The following is a 25,569-nucleotide window of genomic DNA, read 5'->3' as shown; positions in this document are numbered from 1 at the left end:
GTAAAGAAGAAATAGAATTCATGGGACCAACCACAAGAAAGAAGAAACAAAACAAAACAGTAAAAGAAAAGGAGAGTAAATAGTATGTTTCTCTCTGCCTTCAAACTCCAAAGTTCTTTCTCTGGATGTGGATAGTATTTTGCATTGTTAGTCTTTTGGAGTTGTCTTAGATCCGTGCATTGCTGTCTATCAAAGTCAATCATTGTACAATGTGGTTGTTATTGTGTACAGTGTTCTCCTGGTTCTGCTCATTTCACTCAGCATCAGTTCATGTAAGTCTTTCCAGGTTTTTCTGAAGTCTTACTGGTAATCATTTATTATAGCACTATAGTATTCCATTACATTCATATGCCACAACTTGTTCTACCATTCCCCAATTGATGGACATGCCCTCCATTTTCAATTCTTTGCCACCACAAAAAGAACTGCTATAAATATTTTTGTACGTGTGAATCCTTTTCCCATTTTTATGATCTCTTTGGTAGAAGTGGTATTGCTGGGCCAAAGGGTGTGCAGTGTTTTAGCCCATTGGGCATAGTTCCAAATTGCTCTCAAGAATGATTAGATCAATTTACAACTCCACCGGCAGTGCACTTAATGGAGGTTTTAAAAGACTGAAGATTTAAGTCAATCAATTGACAGTCATTTATCAGTATGTACTTACTATGTTCCAAACATTGTGTTATGTACTTACTGAGTTTAATATACATTGAATAGAATAACAGAGTTTAATGGAATCATACTTCCTATTTTGTGAAAATTCATACTTCACTGTCATGGTGTAAATGATGATTTTAGATGCAAGTTTGTTGGAGAAGCTAAGTGTCGTGTGAGTATAGGCACCATTGAAAAGTTCAGACAAACCAGGTTGCTTTCCATTTTTCATGGCAAAAATGAGCTCTACTTTGAAAGACCAATATTTCTGTAGCACTGTTATAAAGTGGCTCACCATGGCAGTTGATTTATTGAATCCTTCTAGGAAATGACATGTTAGGTACAGGATGTAAAAAAATGAGATTCATCTTTGCATTTGAAGCTAAAAATGATTGCAAACTAGGATTTCCCATTCCAAAGGATGAAAAAATCTTGTCCTTTTGCTTCTTAATGATCAAAAAGGCTCTAAGCATTGAGGTTTTTTTGAGGGGGGATGAGGCGGAAATAACTTAGGTAAGATTAGTTTCATATTGTCATCATCACTTTAAAAAAGATATACACGCATATATCTGTGTATTTATATGTGTATGGACATATGTATGTATGTACGTATATATCCACATTCTAATGTTATTTGTAGTGGGTACAAGAGAAAGAGTAGTTTCTCAAAAGGTAAAATTAGTCATTGTCGGATGACACAACGAATGCCCTCTCACCATCTGGATCTCTAGACACAGTCGCTTTCCACTGGGAGGCTGTGACAATATGGGTTTTCGGGACGTGCCCATCCTTGCTCCTCACGTCCCCTGCTCGTTGTGTTAACAGTGAGAGCCATGGTTCCACACTCCCTACATGACTCCTCGTATGCATTCTTCACTCACCTCTCCTTCCTTCTCTTCCTTTTTCCCTGCCTAATTCAAAATGCTACATGATTATGTCCTGAATCCTTCTTGGGAAGGATTTGAAAAGAACTGAAGACAGTAACTACTGTTTTAGAATAGAAATTGTATTTCAGAATAGAGGCTGTTTTTGAATAGAACTGTCTCCACCATGTTTCTCATTCTAACTTTATAGTTCACAAGAAAATGGGATTGGGAATTGGTCCAAGTTTATCTTTTGTTCTTATTTTTAACTTATGATAATAGAAAATTTTCAGTCCGTAGACTTTTTGAGAGCTCATGATTAATAATAAGGGCCAAGACCAGAGGAGAGCTAAGCAACAAGGCTATAATTATATCAAGGGATATTAATGACAGTGAACAAACTATAGGCAGCTCAGAAGATGCAACACGACTCAGACATTCATATGTGATATATAACGTATGTATATGTAGAATAGCCTTGTTATGTTTTTTAATTTTTTCATGCCCGTGATAGAAGATGATAGAGCGAGTTTGGTGTTCTTTATTTAGAATAAGAAGATAGGGAAGTTAATTTTTTTTAAACTATTTGTTAGCTATTTGTTCCTGATTTAAATTGAATTGTTCTGATTGTAAATATTTTCATTTTTATCTTCTCAGCAACTTAGCACAGTGCCCTGGAGATAGGGAGTGTTTAGTAATCGCTTGTTGAACTTTAATTCAACTTAAAAAAAATAACTGTGAATTTGTAATTAATTTTTTCTTTAAGAAAATTCTGCTAAATCTCTATTGATTGGGACTAATTTTCCAAATTATTTTATTTCATGGCATACCTTCTCCCTCCACTTCAGACAATTCCTTCCATGGCCCATTAGGATGTTTATAAGTAGTTTGAGAACACTGTAATCTGTTAGAATGTAAACATATGATATGTAATTGTAGTCAGGGCCTTTAATTCTAACTGCGTTTCATTCTGATTAGGAAGGACTCTTTAATGTAGGCCTACTTACTGTATTTTGGCTTTATTTTTCTTCCTAACTCTTAATTGTCCATGAACTTGATATGATTATTTTCTTTAACCATAGTGCCACTTCTGTGTAAACAAAAATTGATGAATTAAAAAAAAAGTTTTTGAGGAAAAAATGTAAAATACTCTTTTCTTTATGCAAAAAAACCCCAAGAAAAACAAGCCATGAAGAGTTTGATAGAATTTTACCATTTTTACATTCTGCTGATTAACCAATTCAATTCAATTCAAATATTTGTTGTGCATATGTATTTTTTGCAAAGTTTTAGAAAAATGATCTCCCTTCTTCTATAATTACCAGAATTCTTTCCCAGAATTCTTAATAAAAAATGCCTTCCCAGTTTATTTTTTTCTAGAAGTAGTATTGTAACCTTGGAGAGAGGAACATGCATTGAATACAGAGAACTGACATACACATTGATTGCTTTTGAAATATTTTAGTTGAAAATTAACCAACCTATAAATATAGCTTCCTTTCATTGAGATTGTTAGCTCTAATCTAGGATTCCTGACTATCCCAATCTCATACCAGGCATACAAGGAAAATACTTCTAGCAACTTATGGAGAGATATCCACTTGGACTTAGAAAGTCCCCAGCTCTCAAAGCGCTCTCTATGCTCTCAAGGACATAGTGAGATTGGAATCTTTTCTACCATTTTATTTCTCCATTATATTCTTCCTTTCATCCTAGCTTAGAAAAAGTCACACTATTTTTTTCATCATCCAATCCTAACTCCCATACTAGCCCAACATTTCCAGTTCATCAGAGCCCCCACACACAAACCTTTGCTGCTAACGTCAACTCCTTCCGCCATCTTTTTATTTGCCACAAACACGATTTTCCCATTTTCTCTTTTAATTCAGTCAGTTCTCTTCTCTGAAAACTCTTGTTGTTCCCCACCTCCTGTAGGCTGGATAGGTAAGAGCCTTTTAGAACACACTATCAAACCCTGAAAGAACAGGAGTAGAATGATTAGGAGAGCCCTTGTCCATTATAACAGGAAACTTCTTTTCTAATTCAGGAAGATTGATGCTGTGCAACATATGGGCTGGTGATACAGAGATAATGAAAAACATTTTTAATGGGAAAATATAGTCCTTTGAAAGATTTAAAGTTTTAGCTTCCATATATTTTGGTTCTGAGTTAAAGAGCACTATGCCTCCTTCATCTCCTGTTATAAGCCAACCAGTACAACTGGAATTCAGTATGAGGAAATGCAATCAAAACAATGTCAAGGATCTGGAGAGCAGGACATAGGGAAGAGAGGTGACTGAACTGAGAAAGATTAGTGGATATTGACTACTTTTCTCTTGTAGGTATAACCTAAGATAGAAAAAGAACTTGTGAAAGCCTCTGATGACCTGGATAGATTTAAAATTTGAAGGTACTTTATAGGCCTTATAGTCCAAAACCATCATTAACGACAAAACCGAAACCAATGGAGGCTAACTGACTTGCCCAAATTCACATATTTGTTGGGATTTAGTCCAGGTCCTCTAACTAAATGATCTTTTCACCGTTCCATCCACCCTCACACTATCACCTTGACTGTAGTTTAATCTTTTCCTTTGATTTCTTCACAAAGTAATTGTAGTTTAAATTGTTCCTTCTTGATTTTTTCCACAAAGCATCAAGTAGCAGCAATTTATTAGGTAGTTCACTCATTGCCATACTATATTGACTCTGTACAAAAGCACCATTCTAGGTACCATAAGGGCTTCAACACTCATGCCCTCGAGAATTTGGAATCTAATACAAGAGTACTTTTTTTAAATTAACATTTAATTTTTATTTAATTTTTCTCAATTACCTGTTAGCAAAACTTTTAAACATTTGTTTTATAAAATTTTGAGTTCCAAATTCTCTTCCTCCCTCCTTGAGAAGGCAAGAAATGTGATGTAGATTATACATGTGCAGTCATGCAAAATATTTTCATATTAGCCATGCTGCAAAAGAAAACAGAGACTAAAAAAACAAAAATGATAAAGTAAAAAAAAAGTATGCTTCAGTCTCCATTCAGACTCCATCAGTTCTTTCTCTGGAGGTGGATAGCATTTTTCATCTTAAGTCCTTCAGAATTGTTTTTGATCATTGTATTGCTGAGAATAATTAAGTCATTAACAGATGATCATTGTACAATATTGCTATTACTGTGTACAAGGTTCTCCTGGTTCTGCTCATTTTACTTTGCATCAGTTCCTGTAAGTCTTTCCAGGTTTTTCCAAAAGCATCCTTTTTATCATTTCTCAGAGCACAATAGTATTTCATCACAATCATATATCACAACTTGTTCAGCCATTCCCCAACTCATGGATGTTTCCTTAATTTCCATTTTTTTTGCCATCACAAAAAGAGGTGCTAGAAATATTTTTGTAGCCCTTTCCTTTTTTCTTTGATTTCTTTGGGGGTACAAACATAGTAGTATTATTGCTGAATCAAAGGTATTTTATACAGTTTCATAGCCCTTTGGGCATAGTACCATATTGCTTTCCAGAATGGTTGGATCAGTTCACAACCCCACTACCATTAGGCCATTGGTGTCCCTATTTTTCCGCATCCCCTCCAACATTTGTAATTTTTCCTTTTTGTCATATTAGCCAATCTTATAGGTGTGAAGTGGAACCCTAGAAGTGTTTTAATTTTCATTTCTTTAAACAGCAGTGATTTAGAGAATTTTTTCATATGCCTATAGATAGCTTTGATTTCTTCTTCTGAAAATTTCCTGTTCATATCCTTTGATCATTTATCAGTTGATGTAGTACAAGACTTCTTAACCTGGGATCCACATTTCCTCCCACCTCTTCTCTTAAGTAATTCCTTGATAGATTTCAGGATATCCATGAATTTGAATGGGAAAAAATACATCTTTATTTCAGTAGAATTAGTTTCCTTTGCAACCCTATGTATTTTATTTTATACTCTTAAAAATATTCTGAGAAGAGGTTCATAGGAAAGGATCAAAAGGATAAAAAGTCCTAATCTAATAGGTGGGATAATGTAAGTACGCAAACAACTATAATGTAAAGCAGAATATAAAATTTAACATAGTTATTTTTGTAGGGATGGGGCTTTCATCACTTATTAGGCCCATGTAGTTGTATAGCTCTTTTGTCTATTACTGAAACGTGAATCTTTAGTTGGGAGTTCTCTTCAACCCCTCTCCCTTCCACCTGAACACATATGACTTTTCTCTCACAAACTTTCTGTTGCTTTATTATTTAGAGTTATTGATGGACGTGATCTGATGCCCTTGCTTCAAGGAAAAATCCTCCAATCTGAGCATGAGTTTCTCTTCCATTACTGTAATGCGTACTTAAATGCAGTGCGTTGGCATCCAAGAAACAGTAAGTAAATTGACCTTTTAATATTTACCATATTTCACACAATTTATACTACTGTGAAAGCATTTTTTTTAAAGAAAAGTACAGCCAAGGCCTATAGTATGCCAAGTAGAAGACTAAAATTGTGAATGTCTGCACCTTTCTCCCCCTTTTTCCTCCTAATTGCATCCATGTCTGAATAGTCGATTTATTGAATGTCATTAGTCTAATGCTGTGCAATAACAATACACATAAAAAAACATCAGTACACAAATAAATTTTCCAGATTTATTTGTTTAGAACAAAGTTCAAATGGCATAATGTTCTCATAAAGTTCAAATTAAGTGTTACCTGATTTCTGAGCTTTCTAAGTAATGGGATCTTCCTGGAATGTCTAATTTGGCTTTATTTTACCAGATTTACAATTCACTTCTGAAAATAGCGTCATATAAAAGAGCACATGGACCTATGTCAAGAATCCTAATGGAATTATCAAAGCTCATAGATGTTGCCATACATTTATATGTATTTTTATTATAGTCTTTAAGAAATATAATGGAATAAGTTGGAAACTACTGAGAAAACTTATGTGTGTCTGGGCACTTATTCACTTTCTAATGATAGAAGGTCTCATTCCTCAGTTTTTGATCAGATGTTAACTAAAAAACTCACTTTTATTTTTAGATATTATTTAAAGATACTGATCATAGATTTAGGTCTGGAGGAAACCTCAGAAGCTATTTAGTTCAATACCCTCATTTTGCAAATAAGGAAACTTAGGCCTTGTGGGTAGTAAGAGTCAATTTGGGATTTGAATTCAGGTCCTTTGGCTCTGGAGACAATGTTATTTTCACTACACCACATTACTTCTAAAAGACACAGAAACAGACGTGTCTTACTTCTAAAGCATTATGGTGTTGACACAAGATATCCCAAGCGCAACTCTCAGCTTCCCAAGGAAATGTGATTCATGCTCATGGTAATTTTCAAGTTTTTTTTCCTTTGTACAACCTTGCTGCACAATTAATTTAGCTCTCCTAACTTGAAGAATTTCTTCCTCCTTTAATTCCTTCCTCATATTCGGGCAGGAAGGTGATAACAATCTTTATCCTAGCCATTATAATTAGACCAGATTTACACCCTAACATTTTCTATTTAAATCTGTGCATTTTACTTGCAATTAGCTCTTTTAAAAAATTCCAACAGTTTCCCTAAGTACATATATAGTTTCAAGATTCAGAATGTAAACTCCTTAAGATCAGGGATTATTTTATCTTTTTTGTCTGCTTGTAGCTCTAGCACAGTATGCTAGGGATTAAGAAATGCAATTTTGGGGGGATTGCTTGAGCATATATAATCTACCCAAACATCCTTATGTCTTTAGAATGCCTATTCCTAACTATGTCCCACTTGTGTTTTATATCTTTAATTACTATAATAAATGGGAATTCTACTTTCTCCAAATGTAACAACATTCCCTGCATAGGGAGATTATAGGGCAGTCAGAAAGCACAAGGCCCATCCATTATTGTTATGCATACTTAAATACAGGGTGTTGGCATCCAAGAAACAGTAAGTAAACTGACCTTTTAATACTTCCAATATTTCACACAATTTATAGTACCGTGAAAGGATTTACTTATCTTTGCTTCTTATCTATGTATAAAAAAGTTGCTTATCATACATTAAGCCTTGCAACATTGTGATTAAATAATGTGGCTAGTGAAACAGTGAATAGTGTTAGACTTTCAAGTCAAGAAAACTTGAATTCATATCCTGCCTCAGACACATACTAGCAGTGTGACCCTGGACAAGTCACTTATAACCTCTCTCAACCTCAGATTCTTCATCTGTAAAATGGGGATAGTAATAACACCTACCTAGAAGGGTTGTGAGGGATTAAATGAGATGACATACATAATACACTCTATAAATGCTATCTATAATAATGTCAAAATCCCTCTTAGAAAACAAAGGTGGGGGGGAGGGCGGCTAAGTGGTGCAGTGAATAGAGCACTGACCCTCAGATGGACCTGAGTTCAAATTCAGACTCGGACACCAAACGCTTACTAGCCATGTGACCTTGGGCAGGTCACTTAACCCCAATTGCCCTGCTTTCCCCCCTCCAAAAAAAAAGCCAAAAGAAAAAAAAAGAAAACAAAGTAGAGACATATTGAATTAGGAATGTAAGAGAAAAACATTATGTGAAGAAAAGTAAAGATAAAAAGGATGGGAAGAGACAGGTAGTAAGCAAAATTGAGAAAAACGAGAGAACTGCTATGTAAAGAAGTTGGCCCTAGGAAGTCAAACTCTCTGTACAAAGACATTTAAGGGATGTGAGTAGCCTTCTATCACAACTCATTCCTTGTCGTCTTCTGCCTTTAGCCAACAATCAGAAAATACTAATTTTGGACATCTCGATGCTAACCTGTTTTACCTCTTTAATAGTACCCAGTCATAAGCTGAAGAAACCGCTGGTCTTTTTGAGCACTCAAAGAATAAGCCCCCTTATGTACTATCCAAATGAAAACTGAAAATCAGTCATGAGCTTCCACAGATTTACTAAGAAGGGTTTTTTTTTGTTTTGTTTTGTTCTTTGGGGTTATTTTTTGTTTTGTTTTTTGCTTCTAGATCATATAATTTACTACTCCATATTTATTGAATATTCCTAGAAAGAAAATCTGTCCTTTAATCTAATGGAGTCGTTGCAAGACTAGATTGGGCCTGAAAAAAAATCCATATTGACCACTAAATTCTTTCCCAGAGTCTTAGGGATATTGAAGGTTGCCACACTACACATCACATCTTAAAAAGGAAAGATTGTTTTAGTATGAGGATATTAAAAATGTTTTAAAAAAGGATTAACTGATTTCTTTCTTTAGAATAAGATCTTATAAAATACTGAAGCTGGAAGTGTTCTAAGACTCAACCATTTCTCCTTATTAGTTTATGACTTAACATGTTCAAATATTGGCCCCACTAAACATTTCTCTTTTAAAAGAAAACAGATTGTAAAGTTACCTGTGCCATCATGGGCTCTGAGTGTAAAAGGCATATCCATTATTTGTATGATGCTGTCTATGTCTCAGAAAGTAGAATAGCTTTAATATAACTCTGAACTGATGTCATTCACCATTCCCATCCCCCAAGTTAAATATGAAAAGGCTTTAGAAAGTTTAACATGGTTTTAGCATGAAGAACTCTCCTTTTATGAATGTGGAAAATTTAACTTCATTAATGTAAATATTGTGGATTTTAAGTTTTATTGTCATCCAAATCTATACTATTAAAAACACATGGCAGTCATGGTGTTTACAGAGAAAAGTAGATTCTTGATTTTCTGACTTTGTTGTAGAACATCCATTAGTGGGAGATACATGGTACAACCATATATGGTATTGATTTCTAGTGAACTCCATTGTGTAGTTAGATTTGGTTGAGTTTTTCATGTACAAGACATTGTATTAGATTCTAGGGTTAAATGGATAAAAGTGAAAATATCTCCAAGGATTCCCATACTCTATCAGCAGAGACAGCATAAAAACAGGTATGTGGGAAACAACATTGCAAACAGAGAAGTAAATACAAGATAATTGAGAGAACACTAACTACTAAGAGAATTAAGAAAAGGAATAGGCAGTACCTGAACTGAAGCTAGAAGTAAACGAAAAGTTTCTAAAAGGTCAGAATGAGGAGGGAGTGGATTTTAAGTATGGGGATCACCCTCCATAGAAGCATAAATGTGGGGAAGAGAGATTAGATGTTCAGAGAATATCAAGTGGACCATCTCAGCTAGTATATCAAGTGAATGAAAGGGAGTAACATTAAAAAAAAATTCTGTGATGGTAGGTTAGAAACAGATTATGAAAGATTTTTCATGTCAAGTTAAGGAGAGTTTGTGTTTTATCCTAGATGCAACAGGCAACCACTAAAGATTCTTGGTTTGGGTTTTTTGTTTTTGTTGTTGTTTGGAAGGGGGAAGGCAAAGCATTTGGGGTTAAGTGACTTGCCCAAGGTCACAGAGCTAATAAATGTCAAGTGTCTGAGACTGGATTTAAACTCAGGTCCTCCTCACTCCAGGGCTGGTGCTTTATTCACTGCATCACCTAGCTGCCCCCTGACCAATGAAGATTCTTGAACAGGGTAGTGACTTAGAATCAGAGATTCATAGGTTTTGAACTGGAAAGGACCCCAGAGATAGTCCACCTTGTCCAACTTCCTTTGCTTTAGGATTATTATTGTCAAGTTGTGGAAAATTGATTTGGGACGGGAGATGCAGGAAACAAGATCAATTAGAAAATTGTTGTAATAATCCAGATGAGAGGGAAAGAGGGCTTCAATCAGTATTGTGTCCACATGAGAAGAGGGGAGAAAACATATGTAGAAAATGTTGTAGAGGCAAGATTTGGCAATTTGGTAAAGTAACAGAATAGGACGAATCTAGAATATACACTGTCTCATAAACAATAGTATTTTAGCACCATATGTAACTACTACCTTCGTGTTAATAATATATGTGATCATCCTTAGCTATGAAAAAATGTTTTACTCAGATCTGTGTAAAGTGATCTTTCAGACATGACAACATATTCAGAGATGAGGAAGGGAAAACCATGCTCCCTAATGTCTTTCATATTCTGGGCTTAAGTAAGGCTGCAGAGATTACTGAAATGGAATCAACAGCCTTATCCTATCAGGTTAGCAATTTTTTTCCTTATGGTATGGTGGGTGACTAGACAAAAAAAGTGACTAGAAAAAAAAAAGAGTCCTATAACTAGTATCCCCAGAGAATTTCCTTTTGGTAAGGGAAAAAATAGAAATGGAGAGAAAGGAAAGCCAAATTATCCTCGTATTTCATAAGTGGCATTGTAGTGAACTTCAGACCTTTGGAGAGGTATTACTATGGAGCTGATCTATGACATAAACTGTCATTTAAAAAAATTATTTATTTAGCTCCCTTGTTTTTTTTTTGGAGGGCATTTGGGGCTAAATGACTTGCCCAAGGTCACTGGCTAGTTTGTGTGTGTGTGTGTGTGTGTGTGTGTGTGTGTTGTGGCTGAGGCTGGATTTGAACTCAGGTCCTCCTGACTCCAGGGCCGGTGCTCTATTCACTGTGCCACCTAGCTGCCATATAAACTGTCATTCTTTTTGGAGGGAGTAGAGCCTATACCAGTTCTTTCATCAGTGTATCAGCATGGAAAAATTTTAGTCTAGAAATCTCTTTCAGAGGTGCAGATCAGCAACTCCTCAGTCACATATGGACTAAGGAATTTGCCTGAGAAACTGAGAATTTAGATGACTTGGCATTAGCAGACCACAGCTAGTTTATATCCTAAGTAGGACTTGAACCCTGGATTCTCTGATTCCAAGGCCAGCCTTCTATTTTCTATACCATACTGCCATCTATTTGTTGTTTTCCAAAACATTTTAAGTGAGTCATCAAGAAGCACGTGAGCTTCTAATTTCATACATGATAAATTAAAATCTCACTCCAGTTCCACATCCAGATGTGTAAGTAAGGAATTTTTAGAGGTTGAAACAAAGACGTTTTTAAGCCTGGAGAAATGTGTTTAGATGATCACACTCACTGATGAAGTGTGATATCACAATCCAGCTTTATTAGTCATTGCAAATACTTAAAGAAAAACGAGAGAGAAAGTTTTAGAAACTGAGTAGAGGAAAGGGATTTCTCTGTAATGGGAGAAACTCTTTAGAGGAATAGGAGAATGATGGTGAAGAGACCCTAGAGTTATAAAGCTGCCCTAGGAAGAATCAAATGCTAATGCTATGCATTGTGTAGTCCCATTAGTCAATATCAATACATAATCAACCATCTCCTAAAAGATACTAAAACCTAGTGTATTTTAGAGACCAGATTTCTAAAACCTTTTAATTTGTGGAAGGCATTTTATTTATACTCAAATGGAATAAAGAAGGATTAAAGAGGTACAAAAATATCCACACAAACAACACACCTTTTTTATAATAAGGAAGCGGCCCTTGAGTTCCCAGAGAGAAGCATGTACGATTGAGAAATTCTCTGTGCAGAAGAAGGGAATCTCTACGATTGACTAGTGATGTCTATAAAAGGCCATCATTTTAGAATGAAGACAGGAGCATGAAAATATAAAAAGAAGACAAATGATAAGAAAGCAATGGTGAGAGAAAAAGAAAGAGGACAGTAGAGACTAACAGTACCAGCAAGAGTGGAATCTGAGCAGCAGATAGAGAAGCGCCAGTGATGGTGAAACAGAAGCTGGATTATCTCAGTAGTTATGGATGTGGGGGGAGAGGGAGACAGCCGCTGAAACTTAACACAAAGCTTCAGAAGGCATACTATAGGGGCAGCCAGGTGGCTCAGCGAGTAAGAGCACCGGCTCCAGTGTCGGGATGACCTGGATCAAATCTGGGCTCAGATACTCAGCACCACACCCAGAAATAACTGGCTGTGTAACCTTGAGCAAGTTACTTAACCCCAATTGCTTAAAAAAAAAAGGCATACTATAATGGAAAACTAAGATATAATCCAATAGAATAATTATGGCTTGGACAGTAGTATAAAAGCAAGCTCTACAGCAGAGGCAAAGAACAGAGGGTGACAAGGTCATGCTAAACTTAAAAAAAAAAAACAGAAATAAACAAAAAACTATACTGAGAGACTTGACTTGAAAAGGATAAGCATAAAAAATGTTGATGGATCAGTATAGCATTGACTGTTCTTCCTGGTAAGAGTCTATGAGATTCAGAAAGGGCTGTTGTTAAATCCTGTATAGACTCTATGTCATCCAAAGCCAAAAAGCAGGAACATACTATCTCATTTCACAAATTAGTACATGCTTTTTAATTTTTAATTTTTTTTAATTTTTTGCTTTTTGGAGGGGAGGGAAGTAGGGCAGTTGGGGTTAAGTGACTTGCCCAAGGTCACAAGGCTAGTTTTGTGTTAAGTGTCTGAGGCTGGATTTGAACTGAGGTCCTCCAGACTCCAGGGATGGTACTCTATTCATTGTGCCACCTAGCCACTCCATTTTTAATTTTTTTTTTTACAGGGATCCAGTTAATGCACGAGTCCATAAAGACTATTTTTCTTTAGTGACCCTATTGCTTTTTTAAAAACCATTCAGAACAATAGTCTTACCTGAGGATAGCAAGACTATTTTGTTGCTAAACATCTGTGGAACTCAACCCTTAAGAAAAAGAAAATATTATATAGAGAGGTCAAAGAGAAAGATCAAGGCGTAATGGGTTGCTGAGGGGAGTGAAAGCTTAAAAGTCGTAATGTCGCTCAGAATTCTATAGTCATTACAGGAGCCACTATTTGCATAGAACACAGAATTTTAGAATTCTTTAACCAGCATGGGAGTTGCTATTCTGCATAGATCAAAGGGACTGCTGGCATGTGGTTCCCTTTTCTTACCATCATATCTCTTATTCCTTTTGCTATTTGAGGAAATGGATTCCTAGGGCAAATTACCTCAGCCAAGGGACTATGATACATTTTTAAATGAATTTCTGACCACACATTATGTTGTAGTTGAGCTGAGACGCGTCAGGAAGAATTAAGCAGAGCTGAGGAGTTTAGAAGAAGAGAAGCACTTAATATAAGAATTTGAAACAAGTGCAGACTTGATCTCAGCATAGGTTTTTGTACTTCTGGTACAACTTGCCTGAAGAGAATAGAGCTTCATAGCCCTTGGCTAAAATAAGCATGACTGACGATGCTACAAAAAGCTCCATAGCTTTTTAGTCGATCTAAGGAATCTACTAAGCTACTTCACAGTTATTGTTATTGACCAAAATAATAATAGCATAATGCTTTGAAGGTCACAAAACACTTTAGTTAGCTAATAAGCATTTATTAAAGCTTGTCCACAAGTGCTAGGCAAGCATTGAGGATGCAGAGAAAGGTGAATGACAGTCCCTGCTGTCAAGGATTACAGCATAATGGGGGAAAACTACATGCAAACAACTATGCACAAGCAATATGCAGATGAAACATATTAAAAAGAATCAAGAAAGGCAATGCACTTACATCAAAGGGAATCAAGAAAGGCTTCTTGCAGAAGTTTTAGTTGGTTCTTAAAAGAAAGCCAGGGAAGTTAGGGGGCAGAGTAAGAAGAGAGAGGAATCCAAGCATTAGAGACAGTCAACGAAAATGTGTTTCTTATGTGCAAACATATCACACGTAATTCTTTCAAAGATCTGCTCTTTTCATTAAGAATATACATATTCATGGGAGATATTTTTGAAAAACTAGTGATGGGAAAATATTTAGATTCCCCAAAAGAAGGGAAAGTAGATTCTTAATATAGGTCAGTGGATTTTGATAACATTCTCTGAAAAAAATTCTAAACTTGTTATTAAATGGAAACTTTATGAGAATTTGGTTTGCAATTCCATGGTCACTAAGAGCCAGTATTGCTTCAGTAATAACAAATCATGCCACATTAATCTCATATCATTTTTTGATATATATATTTTTTAATGCAGAAGGTTTTTTTTTTCTTTTTGGAGGGTAGTTGGGGTTAAGTGACTTACCCAAAGTCACACGGCTAGTAAGTGTGTCAAGTGTCCGAGGCTGGATCCAAACTCAGGTCCTCCTGACTCCAGGGCTGGTGCTCTATTCACTGCGCCACCTAGCCGTCCCTTAATGCAGAAGTTTTAAAATTGATAGCACCAAGGGATGATGTTGACACAGTGTATAAAGATTTTTAGGAAATCTAGACATAGCATCTCATGATAGCCTTATCAGTAAGTTGAGAAAATAGCTAAATTATAATATAAATATAAAATTTAAGTAACTCAACCAAAAAAAGAGTGTTGACTAATGAATTGATGTAGAAGGAGGTAGCTAATGTCTCCAGGTTCTGTCCTGGGCTCAGATTGAACTCAATTAAAAAATAATAATAATTTGATTGAAGGCATAGAAGGTATATATAACAAAAAAAGTGGACACTTCAAAGAAGGGGGGATAGCCAATGTGTTGGATGACAGAAACAGGATATGAAAATATTTTGATAGGATTAAAAATATGAAATTTAATAGGGGTAAATTGTGAAGGATATTCCTTCTTCATACCCCATAAACAAATAATGTAAATGGGATACAAGATCAGGTCCAATTGAGTTAGGTATGTAGATAAAATTTTAAATGGAACAAACACTATTAGCAACAGTGAAGGAAATGATTTTCTGGTGGCTAGGAAAACCCCTTGGGAGAAGGCTCCTTTTGCCCTCTCATTTCTTAATTAATTTTCTAGAAAAGTAGTCATGTTACTCTACCTAGCGGATAATTCAGCTTTGCATACTTTGTTCCATTTTTTTACAAAAGAGGCATATGACCAGAAAGCAAATTCAGAACAGTTTTCTTTCCTTACTCATAAGTTAGTGGGGAAGTAAAAGGGGAAGGAAGGAAGGAAGGAAGGAAGGAAGGAAGGAAGGAAGGAAGGAAGGAAGGAAGGAAGGAGGGAGGGAGGGAGGAGGGAAGGAAGAAAGGAAGGAACGAACGAACTTGGAATAGATCATCTCTAAGTTTCCTTCCATCCCTAGTGTGTGAATTTTGAACTTCAAAAATCTTTTTATCTTCTTTGGAATTTCAATGAAAGACAAAGTCTGTTCTCACCTACTTACATCTGCTTCTATTTCTAATTTTCCTGAATTTCCTTCACTGATTAAGTTGATCTTTATGTATTTTAGTTTCAGCTAAAGGACTATACCTGGAGACACCTTTCCCTTTTTCATTTCTTGGTGGCGTTTTTTTTTCTCCCTTCAGAGAAGAGAAAATGGTAATCCTCCAGTATTTGTATTTATGTTTCATGATCAACCTTATCGTTTTTCATTGTTCCTTTTTTATACTTTTTATTAATCCTTAATTTAAAAAAACCCCAGTGCTGATTTTAATTCTTTCCCCCTGACTCAGATATTATGTTGCACAGAACTTTCTGTATAGTAGATATTTAATAACTGTTTAATTGAATTGCTAAATCATTTTAGTGGGTTCAAGTCCGAGTTCTGCTACTTATTATTTTTATGAACTCGGCCATGTTGCTTCAACTTTCTGAGCCTCAGCCTCTATATCTGTAAATTAAAAGAGCTGAACTAGATGACTTATCAGTTCTCTTCTGGATACCCAGCATTCTATAGTTTCCTCTTTGCGCTTTAGCCCTGTGTCTGTGCAGAGTTTTGGTGTAAAGTGAAGCAATTCTACTGGGACTACAGCAAGAGAGAAAGAATGAGGATTCTTATCCTCCCTCTGGCTTTTGAATGCAGAAATCCCTCGTTACTCTCCTTCTGCTCCAACCAGGCATAACTTTCTCGCTATACTTTATCCTTGGCTTTATCTAATGTAGGAAGCTCCTTGGGGAGGACAAATGGCCCACTCTAACTGCTCACTCAACCCTCCACCAGACAGAAACTATTGCTGAGCTCATCCTTTGTCTATGAGAAAACCAAATTCATCCTTTTAATCTGTTTTGGGAAGTTATAAAATATAAATCATGATGATACCTTTTCGTTTATCTCTTGAGCCTCTATCAAGACCAGTCCCAGGAACTTTTGACGGTCTATTTTCTCTATCTCATTCTATCCCTTTCTATAACAGGCCAGTTACTGTCTCTCTATCCCTGGTATCCCTTTCCCCACTAATGAAACACAAATCAGAAATTGCTATGGTTGACCTCCAGCCTTCAATTTTAACTGAACAGAACTATAAACAAGCTTTAAATAACAGGTAAGATTTGTGTTTAACATGCATTTCCCCAGGCAGGGAGAGTAGGGGAGGGAGGAACAGGAAAAAAAAATCAATGTCCAGTATCAATTCTCTTGGAATGCAATAGAGTTTTGAGCAGTAAACTACTTTCTTTCCAATGCCTAACTTCTGCCTGTTATACCTATAAAAATGCATTTTCACAAGTAATTATGTATAGTTACATTTGAAAATTTTTCATTGAAATGTGATCATTTTATCTTTTTGCAAATAAACATTTTTATCAGGACTTCCCAACCACCTTGACAGAGGAACATTTGCTGAGACATATAAATAAGGTTTCTTCTTTGAAATGGTTCATCCATTCACCTGCTTTCCTGAACAGAGTCCAAATTACTTTTACTTTTTCTCTGTTTTCTGATATATGGTTCCAGTTGCAATTTACCATTGGAGACAAAAGAAATCAACCCCTGATCGCTACACTGTTAAATCTCTTGTCCCTTCTATCTTCTGCTTTCAGATTTTGTTATTTTCTCCTTAGTGAAGGTTCCTCTCAGATGACTCAAATAAAAAAAAATTCTTCCTTTTATTGGTTCCTTATTGATTCTACTATCTAAAGTCAAAAGTGCCTCACAAAAATCTATTTTCAAGCTCTGTTTATTTTCTCAGTCACTTCCCTATCTTTAATATTCTGTCACTCTTCAAATTTTCAAATCAATCTATAAAAAAAGATACTGGATCAGGAGTCAGGACAATTTTATTATAACTCCCACTTTCAAAATAATTACTGATCTAATGTTGAGAAAGTCACTTAGTGACCATTGGCATCAGTTTCCTAATTTGTAAAATCTGGAGGGGAAGTATAATATAGCTATACTTTAAGACCCATTGAAATTCTAACATAGTTTTAGATATTTATCTTTTTTTTTTTAAAGCAATTGTGGTTAAGTAACTTGCTCAAGAAGATATTTATCTTTTAATGATGTTTTATGTCACTGAAATTCAACCTAATATTATAACAGCATATTCTATTTTAATAATATTAGAAGCAACTAGGTTGTCCAGTGGTTAGAGTTCTGGATCTGGAGTTAAGAAGACCTAAGTTCAAATACAGGCTCAGGTACTTATTATGTGACCCTGGGCAAATCCTTTAACCTCTGTCATCCTCAGTTTCCTTATCTGTAAAATGTGGATCATAAAAGTACCTACCTCCCAGGATTGTTGTGAGGATTGAGTGGAATAAAATTTATAAAGTGCTCAACAGTATCTGACACATAGTAGGAATTTAGCAAATGCTTTCATAACACACACACACATTTTTGTGATGCACCTTTGACTTTACATAATAGAATCAATAAGGAATCAGTAAAGGGAAACTTTTTATTTTAATCATTTGAGAAAACCTACATTAAAGAAAAAATTATAAAATCTGAAAGGAGAATATAGATGGGAAAAGAGATTTAACAGTACAATGATCAGAGGTTGATTTCTATTGTTTCTACTAGTAAATATGCATATGGATATATATGTATTGTTAACAAAAAAAAAATCACTTGCCCCTGAGGCATATGTTGCAACTAGATTTATTGTAAGAGAAATGAATATGCATGTGGAACTCCTATGCAGATGCAAGGAGTTCAGCAGTGCAAGGAAAGCCTTGGGTATTTAAGTTGCAGGGAAAAGGGGAAGTCAAAGGAATAATCCCCTCCTGAAGGGGAGGAGAAATGTGACAGCAAAAGCAGCATTCTTTTCCCTTGAAGATAGGATGGTCTGCTTATCTACAAGGGTCCCAGCTGCACAAGCTGGGTTTCTCAGTCTGGTGCAGACTAACTAGCACCTTTCTTGACTCGCAAGAACACACAAGGAGTCCGGCTTGGAGGTGCAAATAAGAAGTTATGTCAGTTCAGGGCAGGCTTCATCCTTGACATGTTCAAGGCTTCCTCCATATTCTGGGTCCAATGTATCTGGAAAATATGGCAACTCAAGAAGACAAATTCAGGGCCTCCTTAACAATAAGTATGTGTACACACACACACACACACACACACACACACACACACGAACCAGAACCACTTCTGCACCTGGGCCATTGGCGTAGAGGGAGTTGGGGTGAGAGACTCACCTTGGGCCTGTTGAGTGAGCAAGAAGTAGTACCAAGATAGAGTGCTATACTTACTTCCACCGAGAAGTTAGAGCTGTCAGGCGGGGAAATACTCCTGTGTGATGTTATTTGTGCTCTCTAAATTCCCTGCCCTGGACCACAAGATCCCTAGTCATCCTATTCTAATCATGATGTTATACTGACCTGTGTATCTTCTCATACAACTTTCATATCATTATCTAGGTTCCTCCCTCCCTCCCTCCCTCCTTTCCTTCCTTCCTTCCTTCCTTCCTTCTTTTTTCCCTAAAAGAAGACCACCAGATTGAGGTGACAGAAGGGCTAACATGTTGTCCTGTGTAAGAACTGATTGGAGGAATCAGAGGTGTTTTGTCTGGAGAGGAAAAAAATAACTTAGAGGAGACCTGGTAGCTTTTTTCAAGCATCTGAAAAGTTGTCATGAGAAAGAGGGTTGAGAACTGTTCTACTTGCTCCTAAAGGGCCAAATTTGGAGCAAGGGGAAGAAGTTGCCGAGAAGCATATTTGAGGTAATAGGAAAAGACATCATTACAATTAGAGCTGTGCAAAAAGGTGGCTTCCAGTAGTCGTGGGTTCTCTGTCACTAAAGATCTTCAGGCAAAGGCTGTGAGACTTCTTTGGGGGTTTATAGACAGAATGTGGGACTTAAAGAGTCAGGAAGACCTGCATTCACATTATTCTCCTAATATTAGCTTTATGACTACGTACAAACTATTTAGCCTCTCTAATCTCATTTACTGATCTGTGAAATGGGAGTAATAATTTCTCTAGTACCTGTCTCACAAGACTATTGTGAGATGCCAATAAAATAATATATACATATATATGTATATATGTGTATATGTTTTGCATGACTAGAAGTGTTATACCAGTGTCAGTTATTGGTGATGGTAAATTAAAAGGGATCTTATTTCAGTTATATATTGAATTAGATACCCTTTGAGATCCCTTCTGATATAAAGATTCTGTGGAGTGCTAAAATGTAGACTAGAGATTATGAGTACTCTGGATAGTTGCAAAACAAAAAAAAAATTATTAGTTATGTAAGAAGATAGGAAGAAAATTAGGAATCATCCACAAATAGTTGCTTCAGTAAGGTCTCTGCCCAGGAAATAGGACACTGAGTAAAAGAAATCTTTCATTCCTTGCCATGACAGCACATGTGATAGCATGGGTAACATACTCATATGTAGCCCCTTCTCACCTCACCTTTCTCAGCTGCCAATCTCACTTATCCTTCCCGTTTGTTGAATAATAATGAAACTTGAAGGGGCTCCTTATGGGCTTCTCCTTCTCACCTGCCCCTAAGTTAAGGGAAAGAGTTCCTGTGAGGAGCATAATTATCATAATTTTCCCTAACATTTTTTCCTTATCCATGCCATATTTCTCCAAGTTGCTAAATGTATTTTCTAAGTTTCTGGTCTATGGGCTTTCTCACAGGTTTCATTAGAAATGATGCTGTTATAGCGGGAAAAGCATTAGACTTACAGTTGAAAGACCTGAGTTTGAAGAGAATCCAGACCAAATCATGACAACAAGGCCCAGAGATTAAGTAACTTCTCATAGATGTTATTTTTATTTCTGCCGTACCTCTGGGGATAATATGTACCTTTTCTTTAATGATGGCAGATGTGATGCAGATAAGTAATCCAAAAGACATCAATTGATGTGCTCAAAATATCTCTAGGGTATTTTAAATATATTTATATCCAATCCAGTTCCCACTTTCCATACTATATACCACATACTAAGCTTACATTAATATTTTAAAACCTGGCATTTTGATTAGAAAAACCTTCCTTTAGAAGAAATTCACCATCCAGCAAGTGGTACAGGCAGGTTTCCTTAACTTGTGGCCATTTCTGTGGCACTCTACTTTGGATAATCCCACCAACTGGAGTCGTTGTTGCCTCCTGTTTCCCAATATTCTAAATCTGCTTTCAGCAGCATGGGCCTTAAAAATGAGGCTAGCCCTAGAGTTTACCATCTAGAGAAGGTTTCTCCCCTCTGCCTCCCATCTCTAGCTCTAGCTTATCTGACTCAGCTCCCTAGCTAAAGAAAATAAAAGGTGATAGGATACAAGAGTAAGGCAGCCCATGAATGAAACTGACAGTGACATTATCACTATAATTATGGCTTGCCTCCACAGCCTCATAATGTGGTAGCATAACTTTAAATGAAGAAGAGTAACAAAGGAGTTAATTGGCATACCTGTATTCTTTCTAGACTGAACGGGAATTAAGTCTATTCTGATTCTTAATGCAGTACCTTTTATAAATTATCTTAGTATGCAGGCATAATAAACACTTTTCTTTGGCATTTCATTAGCTCAAGAATTTCAAAATTATATTTAGGAAGTAATTAGTCTGTGCCCAATAATTTTAATACCACTGTCATTGTTTTATTTTTAGCTTAACAATGGAAAAATATGACAAAGCTCTAAGAACTACCTAAATAGTTAGATATTGGAAATGTGACTGTAAATGCTGCTGAGTGGATTACAAAATCTTTGTTCTGCTTAAATTTGTTTGATGCCCAGATATTTATTGAGCCTTTATTTTGTACAAGGCACTTTATTTATGTTTCCCCACCCCAAAGCATATCATCCAAAGCAGTCTCTAAAAAAAACACATCTTAGTATGATCATCAGTCTAACATTACCAAGGAAATTCAGAATCTGAGAATTAAAATAAAGACTAAAATTTTGAAATGATTTGAATTTGTATTCTGTAGCCCTCCCTCAAGAACTCTCAGTGGAAAACATCTTATGACTTATGCTTAATTGGCAACTGGAAGCATTTTCTCAGTCAGTCCTCATTCTATTTGACCTCTAAGCACCTTTTCCTTTCTTCTGGATAATCTCTCATTCCTTCACTTATGTGATATTTTTGTCTTTTGTTTCTCCTCCTGCCTAACTCTTCCTTTAATCTCTCTTTTTTTTATGCTTTTTGGAGGGCAGTGGGGTTTAAGTGACTTGCCCAAGGTCACACAGCTAGTTTTGTGTGTGTGTGTGTGTGTGTGTGTGTGTGTGTGTTAAGTGTCGGATTTAAGAGGCCAGATTTGAATTTAGGTCCTCCTGACTCCAGGGCTGGTGCTCTATTCACTGCGCCACCTAGCCGCCCCCCTTTAATCTCTTACTAGATCATAATCTGGTTCCCATCCATTTAGTGTGTAAGTTTCCCAAGTTTCTATCCTGAACTTTTTTCTCTCCCTATACTCCATCTCTTGGTGACCTCATTATATTGAATACATTCGGTCATCATTTCTATACAGATGACTCCTGTTTCTATATAATGAGTCCTTTGGTCTATGTTGTGAGTTTCCTGAACTCTAGTCCTACATCACCAGTTGCTCACTTCCTGGTCATTCCATGGGCATCACACTAGGTAACCGTCTTTGTGTCCTCAGTACCTAGTACAGTGCTTTATGCAGAGTTGGCACTTACTGTTTTGTAATTGAATTTTTTGGTCTTATAATGGCATGTTTGCATAGCACTTAAGAGTTCATAAAGGAGTATGATATCCTTTTTCATCTGATCTCCACAACCCTGAAAGATATGTGATATCAGATACTTTTATTCCCATTTTACGGAGGGAACTGAATCCCAGAGAAGATAGTTGGCACAACTGTTGTTCAGTGATCTCATCTGTGTACAATTCTTTGTGATCCCATTTTGAGGGTTTTTTTTTGTTTTTGGCAAAGATATTGGTGTGGTTTGCCATTTCCTTTCCCAGTTCATTTTATAGATGGGGAAATGAGACAAACAGGGTTAAGTAACTTGCCCAGGGTCACACAGCTAGTAAATGTCTGAGGCCAGATTTGAACTCAGGAAAATGAGTACTCTATCTACTGTACCACCTAACTGCCCTAGCTGATGCAACTAGTAAGTCCAGATATTGCTTTTCCATGTTCTAAAATCTTCTATACACTATACCACGATTTAAAACAAAAGTGTCTATGCCTTGTATTGATTAGAGTTAATAATATCCAAAGCAAATATGAGTGGGGAGGAAAAGTCAAGTCTTGAGAACTCAGAAAAGGGGATTCTTACATATGTTACAACCCCACTAGAAACCAAAATGAACATTAAAATACTTTCTGCTTACTGCCTTGCATGACCTTGGGAAAGTCACCTAAGCACTAGGTACTCCGGGACCTAGTCTACAAAATTGGGGGCTGGAGAAGGTGATCTCTTAAGTGATATGCAGCCATTAAGGCTATGAACCTATCACCCAATATATTTTTTAATGTGAATTTGTAGGTCCCTTGCAAAACTGGAAATGGAGCAAACTTAAAATAAACCTATAGTAGACATGGAAAAAAACTGCTCCAGTATACACGTCCTATTAAGTCATCTGTGACCACTTATCTCTGTATTTATGATGCTGTTGCATGCATATTTTCTTAGACTGTCACTCCCTCCAAAACACATTTTTTGGAAACGACGACCTCCTAGAATTTGCTCTATTTTGTGATGCTGCGGTTTGAAAATGGAGAGGCCTGGAAGAGACTCACACCCTGTGGTTTATCATTTGCAGGTGTCTTTGAGTGTTATCACTGTTGATAACTACACTAGCAAGATTGAACATAAAATTCAGAACTCATTATCCTAGGCCAGAAGCTTAGAGAGTGGATAAAAGGAGGGGAAAATAAAGCCGTGAGTGGCCCTAATCTGCAAGACATTATTAGATTTGTAAAGAGTTGAGAGTGGGTTAACTCCTATAAAGTGTAAGGGGAATACTTTCCTGGATAGGAAAATGAATTTTTTAAAAAAATTAGAACTTAAATATGGTAAAGAACAGAGACTCTGCCTCTCCTTTAAAAAAAAAAACAGACTAATCTCACAGGATTATTAAAAATATTTTCAAAAAAAGTATTTATTTTAAACATTCTTTTCTTTGAAAATTTTGAGTTCTAAATTCTCACTCTCCCTATAACTTATACCACACCCACTGAGAAGGCAAGCAGTGATATCAATTATACATGTGAAATCATGAAAAACATTTCCATTTTAGCCATATTTTTTAAAAGCGTGAAAAATAAAGTGAGAAAATTATGCTTCAATTTTTACTCAGTTCTCTCTCTGTGGAGGTAGATAGAGTTTTCTCATCATGAATCCTTTGGAACTGTCTTGGATCATTACATTGATCCGAGGAGCCAAGTCTTTCACAGTGGATCATCATTACAACATTGTGGTGCACATTATTCTTCTTACTTCACTTTTCATCAGTTCCTATAGATCTTGCCTATTTTTTCCAAAACCACTTCCCCCATCATTTCCCACAACACCATAATACTTCTCCATCCCAACCATATGTCCCAACGTGTTCAGGCATTACCCAATTGATGAGCTTCCCCTTGATTTCCAATTCTTTGTCTCCACAAAAGAGTGGTTATAAATATTTTTGTCCTTTGATCTCTTTGGGATGCAGACCTAGTAGTAGTATTTCTGAGTCAAAGGGTATGCGCATTTTTATAGCTTTTGGGCCTAGTTCCAAATTGCCCCCCACAGAGGTTGGACCAGCATACCACTCTACCAACAGTTCATTAGTGTGCCTATCTTTTCCTCATCTCTTCCAGCATTTGTCAAAGATAGTACTGTGAGCAGTAGAGATGAGCAAAGCAGAACTGCAGTACTTCAAAAGAAACAGGAAATATGCAAATTTAGAGAATCCACCCCAAATGTTCACATGGACTATTTGTGCCCTACCTGTGGGAGAGCATTCTGAGCTCACATTGGTCTAGTCAGCCACAGTCAGATACGCTGTAACTTGATTCTAACTTAGTGATGTGATTTTAATCCTCTTCAAAGTTGTTTTAATTTGCCTTTTTCTAATCAATAGTGATTTAGAAATGTTTTTTTTTTTTCATATAGATAGCATATTTTTCTGAAAATTGCCTGTTTATATCCTTTCACCATTTATTAATTGGGGAATAACTCTTATTTTTATAAATTTGAGTTTTATACTCAATATATATTTGAGAAAGAGAACTTTATCAGAGAAATTTGCTGCAAACATTTTTGATATTACTTCATTTTGTCTATGGTACCTTTTAACAAAATGTAGTTTCTCTGGGGCGGCTAGGTTGCACAGTGAGTAAAGCGCCAGCCCCAGAGTCAGGAGGACCCGAGTTTGGTTCCAGCCTCAGACACTTAACACCCCCACCAAAAAAAAAAATAAAAACAAAAAACTAGCCGTGTAACCTTGGGCAAGTTACTTAACCCCAATTGCCCTCCAAAAGGCAAAAAAAAAAAATGTAGTTTCTTTGATTATCACTTTTAATTAGATCTATTTTTGATTTTGCTTTTTCTGAGATCATGATTGCTACCCCTGCTTTTTTTAGTTCACCAAAGGCATATTATATCCTGCTCCAATCCTTTATTTTAACTCTGTGTGTGTTTCTGCTTCAAGTGAGCCTTTTAAGCAACATACTGTTATTTGGGTTCTAATTAGTTATAGTATCTGCTTTTGTTTTATGGGTGAGCTCATCCCATTCACTTTAATAGTTATGATTACTAATTGCATTTTCCTTCATCTCATTTCATTCTCTCTTCCTTTCTGTACCTCTTCAAAAGTCTGTTCTGTTTTGCCTCCCACCACTTCCTTCATTAATATATCCTACCTTTTGTCATACTTCCCTTTCTCTTATCCCCCTTACCCTCCTATTTCCCTATTGAATAAGCTAAATTTCTATACCCGAGTGTGTAAGTATATATATATATATATATATATTCTTCCCTCTTTGATCCAATTTCTTTCTTTCTTTCTTTCTTTCTTTCTTTCTTTCTTTCTTTCTTTCTTTCTTTCTTTCTTTCTTTCTTTCTTTCTCTCTCTCTCTCTCTCTCTCTCTCTCTCTCTCTCTTTCT

The 25,569-nt window shown here is 36.2% G+C and overlaps 1 protein-coding gene across 8 annotated transcripts in view; it reads left to right on the top strand.

Moving 5' to 3' along the window:
- STS (steroid sulfatase) overlaps positions 1-25,569 on the top strand; it is a 192,910-nt gene that overhangs the window by 150,990 nt on the left and 16,351 nt on the right. For all 8 annotated transcript variants that reach the window (XM_069072818.1, XM_069072826.1, XM_069072820.1 and 5 more), the window contains one exon: positions 5,766-5,887. In XM_069072818.1, the coding sequence (XP_068928919.1) occupies positions 5,766-5,887 (122 nt within the window). The remainder of the gene's footprint in view (positions 1-5,765; positions 5,888-25,569) is intronic.

This window comes from Petaurus breviceps, unplaced genomic scaffold (assembly GCF_028583685.1).
Source record: "Petaurus breviceps papuanus isolate PSGF00001 unplaced genomic scaffold, PetGlider_PUasm1.0 90849, whole genome shotgun sequence".
NCBI lineage: Eukaryota > Metazoa > Chordata > Mammalia > Diprotodontia > Petauridae > Petaurus > Petaurus breviceps.
Note: the sequence above shows the minus strand (reverse complement) of the source record. Positions and strands in the feature narration are given on the sequence as shown.